An 8,689-nucleotide genomic window follows, 5' to 3' on the forward strand; every position below is an offset into this window, starting at 1 on the left:
CACGCCTCCTTCCCAGGGCTCCCTGGGCAGATGCATGAGTCACCCCATCGCAGGGCCAGGCAGCTATTTACAGAGTAACTGGATGTTGTTAAAGTTCCCTAGGGCAAGTGTGATGGCGCCTGCGAGCACTGTCCTCGGTTCCCACTGGAAAAAAAAAGGACCATACTTGGCCGAGTGAAAGCCAGCCCTCCCAAACCGACACAGCGGGGGTGGGGGTGGGGGGTACGGGACAGACGGGGAGGGGGTCGGAGAGCTGGGAAACCCTCAAGGCTCCACCCTTCTTGCCAGTCTGGATACCTCCTTCTGCTTCCATGCCCCAGCCTGCTTCCACGACCCCGCTATGGGCAGCGATGAGGGGGGCTATTCCAGGAGCACCTCAACTTCCCAGCCTGCGAGCGGAGACCTAATAAGGCCCGGGCTGGCTGCCGCGGCCCCGCCCCCCTCTCCACCCCCGCGCATTCTTCTGCCTTGTAAGGCCTGACCGCCGGCGGTCCTGCCAGCCGGGTCTCCACCCCCCGAGCTCAGAGCAGTGGCTACAGCGGCTGCCCGCCAGCTCACACGGCAGCGCAGCACCGCCCGGGACTTTTCTTCTCTGCAGCAGGTGGGAGCCGGCGCAGCGCCTGGGCAGCTACAGTAGGTGGTCAGGCCGAACCTCACCCGGCCCTGCAGAGTGGTGTGGGCTGGGGCTGCTGCCTTGCTCGGGTCCTACGGGGACCCTGGCTCGGACTGAGCAATTGATGGTTCTACGCCCCGGAAAACTGGTCTTTGGGCAAGGAAGAGTGTCCAGAGTGCCTTTTGCTAAGGAGCCCCCCACACACACCAAGCCCAGAGCTCCGGGCTACCTGCCTGTAGAGATGCCGATGAGGGGATGGGGGTGACGGAGGCCCTGACCCGAGAAACGGTGTGTGTCAGAGGAAACTGAGCCCTGCAGAGCCCAGGTTTCCTTTTTCCCGTTTTGCACACCCTGGGGCAGGAGAAAGGGATGGTGACCGCCCTGACACCTCCCACTGCCTGTACCCCAGTGCTGTGTGCGCCAGACAGAGCAATGAGATGGGGAAGTCCTGGTATTTGCTCCTTCACAGCCCTCCACATCCCTGGTTGCTTCCGGGGATGTGGAGTGCCTGTTCTCTGATAAGTTGGTTCAAGAGCAGGGCGTCTGGCATTGCCCAGCTGTGGGGATAGGGATGAGTAAGGGGCCCAGGCTGGCTTCTGCCTGGTGTCAGCTGTTCCTGTAGGAAGAAGGGGTCTAGTCATGGCCAGGCCAAGTCCCAGCTGTCCGATCCTTGGTGTCTAGGACCCAAGAAAGAGAAAAATACGGCTTCAGGGCTAAGGGCTCACTCAGCTTAGCCCTGACCTCTACTCACTCAACCAAGTCTAGAAACTACCTGGCCACAGCCTTTGCCACCCACTGCCCCCCAGTCTAACATGGTATCCTGGTATCCAACCCTTTCATGGGTATGCACTTCTCTTGGTGGTGGTGGGGGAGTGGGGGGCCGGGGCAGGTGGTCGGTCGGGACCTGCCTCTCAAGAGTGCTAGGATAAAGAGGGCAGAGATACAGGTGGCTATAACAACGAGGAATAGGGGGGCCTGGCTGGGCCTGCCCTAGAGGTCTGCAGACAGGAGGGGCTGGCAGTGTGGATGTCCATCTCAGCCTGGCCACAGGAGAGGGGAGGGCCAGCTTCCAAGGACAACATTCCTGCCCTCGGTTCCTACCAGCCCCCATCCAGCACCACACAAACACCAAAACCTGGTGTGTGGTGGGGGCCCATTGGGCCTTACACAGCTTGAGTAGCCTGAGGACCTGCTGGCGCTGACCATGATCCCAGCTTGGGGGGACCTGGGGGTGGGGTACTACAGGCAGGGACAGAGGAAGAAGTGCACAGGCCCTGGGCCTAGGGATACAGAACACAGGACAGAGGGGTGGACATACTGGGGCCTTGGCTAGGTGAGGGGAAGCGGACACTAAGTCTATGACGGGTTCAGGTTGAGTGCTTTCCCTAGCCTCAGTTTCCCCATCTGTAGGGGAGCTCATACAACCTTTCACCAAAGAGTCATCAACTAGCCTGTTGCTGTGAGCTGTGCTATCGGTAAGGGATGAGGGAGTCTACAAGTATTGGTTGTCAAGACAAGGGCAAAGAACAGCACCCCGGGGACTCCAGAGCCCAGCTGGAGGAAGGTTCTGGAAGGAAGGTCACCAGAAGGATGACCTCTCCAAGGGGACACAGTGTGATGGGCCAGGATCAGCCAGAAGCTGGGAGAACACACTGGGGCCTTGAATGCTGGGCTGGGGGACCCAGATTTACCCAGGGGTATTGGGCGAGAACAGTACAAACCTTGAAGGTTTTTTTTTTTTTTTTAGATTTATTTATTTATTTATTTATTTATTTTATGTATATATGAGTGCTCTATCTGCATGTATGCCTGCATGCCAGAAAAGGGCATCAGATCCTTCTAATAAATGGTTGTGAGCCACCATGTGGTTGCTGGGAATTGAACTCAGAACCTCTGGAAGAGCAGCCAGTGCTCTTAAGGCTGGGTCATCTCTCTAGCTCCACCTTTGAAGGTTTTAAGGAGACAGGTGAAGGTCTGAATTTGAACGGGATAGAAGAGACTATTCAAGGCCAAAAGCCACATCTAAATGGATCTATGGTTTCAACTTGAGGGAGCTTCAATGTACAGAAAGTGATGGAGGGCCAAGGATGAAATTGTCACACACTAGGGACCAGTCAGCCTCCCCGAGGAAAGCAGCTGGGTTCCACAGCCCAGAGGGATGGTGGAGGGGGAAGGGGACACAGCATAGATGGAAAGGGCTGGGGGAGCAGAGGAATGGAGAGGATGGGGGAGCGGAGGGATGGAGAAGGCTGGGGGAGTGGAGGGATGGAGAGGATGGGGGAGCAGAGGGATGGAGAGGATGGGGGAGCAGAGGGATGGAGAGGATGGGGGAGTAGAGGGATGGAGAGGATGGGGGAGTAGAGGGATGGAGAGGATGGGGGAGTAGAGGGATGGAAAGGATGGGGGAGTAGAGGGATGGCGAGGACCAGGGAGGGTAATGTCAGGAGTGCAATGCTGCTGGTCAGCCCCCTCCTAGCAGGGCCCTACCTCCCCATCATTGAGAGACGGTGGTCACATACTATCAAGGAATAAAGTAGACAGTGTACCTGAATGGTTGGCACCAAGCCAATCCTGTTTTACCAGCCCTAGCAAAATTAGTTCTTTTTATGCCCAGCACCACTCCAGGGGCTCTCTAGACACTCAATTAACTGTTGCCCCTATTCCCACATGAGGAGCGATGGAGGAAATTATTCAGGATCACAGCCCACAGGCCGCTCTCAGAACTGGATGGCTGGAGGCCCGAGCCTGTGGGAGGCCTTGAATGCCAAGCTTAGCTCTAAAAGCCGTCAGGGGGAGGTAGGAAGATTCCATGCCCATCATCATCCCACCCCTTCCTGCAGGGAAACCCCACCACCCAAAGCCAAGATGTCCAGCAAACGGGCCAAAGCAAAGACCACCAAGAAGCGGCCCCAGAGGGCTACGTCTAATGTCTTCGCCATGTTTGACCAGTCCCAGATCCAGGAGTTTAAGGAGGCCTTCAACATGATTGATCAGAACCGCGATGGCTTCATTGACAAGGAGGACCTCCACGACATGCTGGCCTCTCTGGGTGAGTAGGACAGGTGGATGGGGATCTACACAGGACAGGGAGAAGGGCTGCGTGGCACTTACAGGGCACTTCCTGTAACATGAGACCTGTAGTGCCACCCTGCAGGTAATACTGCTCTAACTCTGCCCAGGTAACAGAGAGAGACAGACTGATGCACAGAGCACAAGGATTTGCACCTAGACAGGCTGACTCCCTGGGGAAAGGCAGACCTGTGCATTGGGATATGTGGTAAATCTCACTTAAAGAAAAGCACCAGCAGCTACATGGAAGTTTGTACTGATGGGGAAACTGAGGCACTATTAGAAGGGAGGCCAGAGCACTCCACTATATCCCCAGTGACCAGGGTCTTGGGGTCAGAAGGGCTCAGGGATCAAGCCTAAGCTGCCAATGTTCAGATGGGTACACTGAGGCCTGGGGGGGGGGAGGCCTCCAGGGCGCGTCTTTCCCCACGTGCTGAACACCCTTAGCTCCAATTCCTGGCACAGCCTTCAGTGGGGCAAAGGATCAGGACTAGATGACAGACAGGGGTCTAGCACTGGGACAGCCATGTGAGGGTCAAGCCACGCCACTGGGCTTGACAATCCCAGTCAGTCCCTAATGACCTGCCTGTGTGAACGGCATTGTGTTCTCAGGTGCACAGCACAGGTCTGTCGGGGGGAGACCAGCACCCCAGAATTGGAAAGAGGGTGCCACCACCCTCCCAGCCACAGGCCAGGCTTATTTGAGGCCTCCCTCCCCAAGAAGAAAACCCAGCACTCTAATCTGGATCCTCTCAGCATCTCAGGAGGGAAATACCATCGGGGGAGGATAGGCTGGTCCTCCAGGGCTAAGAGCTCCTCTGGGCATCCTATAAAAACAAGGCAAGAGACATGAGGCTCAGAGGGACACAGTCATAAAGACTTCCCCTATTTGTCAGGCCGCACCTTGTATTTGAGGCTTTACATCCCTGAGACTGAATGGGCCTAAATAGCTCCTCGGAAAAACGTGCCTGTGTGGCGGGTCCACGGAGCAGATGTGGTCTTCCTGTTAGAGAACATTGTCCTCCCAGGAGAACACGGCCCACAGAACCAACTAAGCAGGGCTCATAGAGGCTCTCAGAGACTGAAGTGAAAATCACAGAGTCCACATATTGTTATGGTTGTTAGCTTGCTATTTTTATGGGATTCACAACAGTGGAAATGGGGGTGTCTCTGACTGCTCTCGGGACCCTCTTCCTCCTACTGGGTTGCCTCACCCAGCCTGGATAGGAGGGTTTGTGTCTGGTTTTGTTGCATCTTATTATGCCGTGTTCAGTTGATGTCCCTGGGAGGCCTGACTTTGTCTGGAGGGAAATGGAGGAGGAGCACATCTGAGGAAGAGGGGAGGTGGGGAGGAGGGAACTGGGAGGAGTGGAGGGAGGGAAAGCTGTGGTCAAGATGTATTATATGAGAGAAGAACAAATAAAAGAAAAAATGTATCCCCACCCAAAAAAAAAAGGGGGAAAAAGGAAAAGGAAAAAAGAAGAACATTGTCCTCAAGTTAAAAAAATAAAAAGGGAAGCAAGTAAGTAATAGTAAGCTCTGAAGACATCTTCCTAATTCTCTGTGCAACCCTCTTGGGGGCAGCAGGGAGAGACTCAGAAAGAACCAGCAATGTGCCCAAGGTGGCACAGCATCCCTGTGTTCGGCTGGGATCTGAACTGAGCGGACTGCAGCCTCCCAGAGCTGTGCCGCTGACTGCCGTGAGGACCGTGAGGACCATGAGGACTGTGAGGACCGCTGGCTCACCCTCACAATCCCAGACAGGACGCTGAGGCACAGAGCTGGTTTAAACCCACGCACAGGTGACACCAGCGCTCACCGATTTAGCCATGTCTGAATTGTTTCTGGAATTCGGGGACAGACTGCCTGGGTTTGGTTGCTGACCTTGCTCCTCACTTCCTGTGTAACCGGATAAGCTGTCCGCCTCTCTGCCTCAGTTCCTGGCCTGTGGAAAAACAGTAAGGATGCTGTTGGCTGGCACAGAGGTGAAAATCAAACCCTCGAGGCAGGGAGGTGGTGTGCCAGGCACAGTGGCACTGGGGGTGGGGGAAGCTGATCTCACACAGGCATGGTGGGGAGCCAGGAACTTGTGGCATGCCCTCATAACCTCAAACGCAGGCAGGGACAGGAGCTGGATGCCCAGGAGAAGGCAGGAAATCACCTGGCACCGGTTTCCTAGTCTACAGAGTTGACTGTCGTCGGGAGGTCACTGGGAATGAGTCACTCGGGCTGGGGACAGAGAGCTAGGGATAGCAGCCCCAATGCTCACCCCTCACCACAGGGAAGAACCCCACGGATGAGTACCTGGAGGGCATGATGAGCGAGGCGCCAGGGCCCATCAACTTCACCATGTTCCTCACCATGTTTGGGGAGAAGCTGAACGGCACAGACCCGGAGGATGTGATCCGCAATGCCTTCGCCTGCTTTGACGAGGAGGCCTCAGGTCAGTCACACCGGAGGCCTGGGCTGGGGAGGGGCACAGGGGTGCGCAGTGCCTACAGGGAAGGGACCAGGCCAGACGTTACTGTCCCCAAGTGCCCACTGCCACGTGGTTACCAAGGCGTCCCACCTCCCGACTGTGCCTGTTGGCCCGTGACGTGCTGCTTTGAGCCTTCCAGAAATCAAACCGGGCCTTGCCATTTTTTCCGCCAGCTTCTGTCCCACAAGTTTTCCCTCTCGTGGGGCCACAGTCCCATCAGACACTGTGGACAGTCCCTCTGTAGATCTCTTCCAAAGCTCTCATCCATGTCCTTTTCCCTCAAAGTGATTGGAGACCAGAATAGAGTCTTCTAGCTCCTCTCCCCCTACGAGGTCTCCAAGGGCTGGGCGGGCATGGGTGGCTGCGGTCGGAGATTGCCCTGATTGCCCTTGTCATGCCGTGCCCCAGGGTTCATCCATGAGGACCATCTGCGGGAGCTGCTCACCACCATGGGTGACCGATTCACAGATGAGGAGGTGGATGAGATGTACCGTGAGGCACCCATTGATAAGAAGGGCAACTTCAACTATGTGGAGTTCACCCGCATCCTCAAGCATGGCGCCAAGGACAAAGACGACTAGGCTTTTCTTAGCTGTCCCAATGCCCAGACCCTATCCCAGTCACCTTCCCAACACACCACACTCTACCTTCCATGAGGAGTTGGGGTCCCAAGCTCCCCGGGCAGGAAATGAGCTCTAAGACCCACTGGGTGAGGCAGGTGTCCCACCATGGCCCCAGGCACTAGGAGGGATCTCTTTAGGGAAGGACTGTAGCGGGGCGGTGAGCCAGGGTGGAACCCCGGCCCCTGAAGATGGCCACCCTCAACCATGCCCGCTCGTTCCAGGGCTGCCCTGAGGAGGAAGGCATTCATATCCTGGTGTTGGACACTAATTCCCAGCATCCCCACAAAGGCACACACACATTCACCATGTCCCTTCGGAGGATGACAATCGTCCTGTCTGACACTTACGCCTGTCCAGTTGCCAGAACACACCCGGAATGCACAGAGGGAAGCGGCCTGGGGATGCAGCCTCTAATACAAGGCTGATCACTGCCTCTGTTCTGTGTGTGTGTGTGTCTGTGACAGGGAAATTAGGGACCATGTCCCATCACCTTCCTTCCCTCCCATCCCAATGGCTGCCCTGATGCACCATGCCACCCTGTCCAGGGGAAGGGCCCAGGGGTCTGCCGGCCATGTGGTACTGAAGCCTCCGACCCCCAGTAAGGGGGCTGATGCCATGCTCAGCTGAGACCAGATTAGCAAGTGGAAACAGGCCTCTGAGAAGAGAGGATGGCATGGTGAGACCCAGGGGTTCACCAAACCCCATATAACAGAGGGGGTTTTGACCATTGGGGGTCAGAGGTCAAGGCCACAGCCCTCAGGACTAAAGCCTGATTTCCAGGTCACTTCACTGTTCTGGAGAAGCTTGAAATAAAGGGGGGCTCTAAGAACAATGAAGAAGAGGGTGTCCAGTGGCTCAGGGGGTGACTGGTCAGCAGCCCCACCTCCCTCATCCTGTCCAGCTCCAGGCAGCCAACAGGGTTCACTCTCCACCCAACACTCATACACATGAGGCAGGCAGGGCTGGGCCCCCACTACATCTGAATGACGGGGTCACTGACAACACCCCTACAGTGTAAAGCATGGAGACGGCCTGGGCTAGTCGTCAGTGGGTAGAGGAGGGGGCTTCACATGTCCCACCTGACCCCAGCAGAGGGCAGGGACAGGTACTGGATCCAGAGTGGTCCACGAGAGGCAAGCACATGGCAAAGGCCTGCAACCAAGGAGGCACATACAGCAGTGAGGGACACCAGCCTGGAGGCCACATTCAGCAGTGAGGGACACCAGCCTGGAGGCCACATTCAGCAGTGAGGGGACACCAGCCTGGAGGCCACATTCAACAGTGAGGGGACACCAGCCCAGCCTGGAGGCCACATTCAACAGTGAGGGGACACCAGCCAGCCTGGAGGCCACATTCAGCAGTGAGGGGCACCAGCCCAGCCTGGAGGCCACACTCGACTCCCATCCTCCACCATCCTCTATGGCAGAAGGCGGGATGCATACACTCTCAGTTCCAAAGGGAGACCCACATTTTTTCTTTTGGTCTCGATTCTGGATGGGACCAAACCCAGTGAAGTCCAAACCAGCTCCAAATAGTGTTCCAGCCTCAGTCCCAGCCCCAGCTGCAGCCCTGAGTGGCCCTTGGCCTGGCCTTGGACACCACCTCCTCTTGCTAAACCACGGAGGCACCAAAGGTCTGCTTGTGGTGCCTTCAGTGTCTAGAAGGCGGGGAGCCAGGCATGGTGCTTGCACCCATAATCTCTGCAGGCCACAGGCCAAGGCAGGAGGATCATCACAAGTTCAAGGTCAGCCTGGACTACAGAGAGACCCTGTGTCAGGAAGGACGAGGAGGACAAAAAGGAGACAGGGTCATCTCAGGAAGACATCTCTCCGGGATCCCACGTCCAGCCTAGACAGGAAGGCTCATGGTCTTACAGCTGTCACAGGGCTAGGAGGATTCCAAAAA

At 56.4% G+C, this 8,689-nt stretch overlaps 1 protein-coding gene across 2 annotated transcripts; it reads left to right on the forward strand.

The window, feature by feature from the left end:
* The first annotated feature begins 457 nt into the window (after positions 1-457).
* On the forward strand, positions 458-7,217 carry Myl9 (myosin light chain 9). Of its 2 annotated transcripts, none has more exons than XM_042276648.2 (4): positions 458-601; positions 3,454-3,662; positions 5,964-6,125; positions 6,570-7,217. In XM_042276648.2, the coding sequence occupies exons 2-4, from the start codon at positions 3,479-3,481 to the stop codon at positions 6,740-6,742; spliced, it is 519 nt and encodes a 172-aa protein (XP_042132582.1). In that variant the 5' UTR covers positions 458-601; positions 3,454-3,478; the 3' UTR covers positions 6,743-7,217. The 2 variants fall into 2 exon arrangements, with proteins under 2 accessions (XP_042132582.1, XP_006984215.1); XM_006984153.4 differs by having other exon boundaries at positions 520-633.
* The last annotated feature ends 1,472 nt before the right edge of the window (positions 7,218-8,689 follow it).

The sequence above is a fragment of the Peromyscus maniculatus genome, chromosome 4 (genome assembly GCF_049852395.1).
Source record: "Peromyscus maniculatus bairdii isolate BWxNUB_F1_BW_parent chromosome 4, HU_Pman_BW_mat_3.1, whole genome shotgun sequence".
Lineage (NCBI taxonomy): Eukaryota > Metazoa > Chordata > Mammalia > Rodentia > Cricetidae > Peromyscus > Peromyscus maniculatus.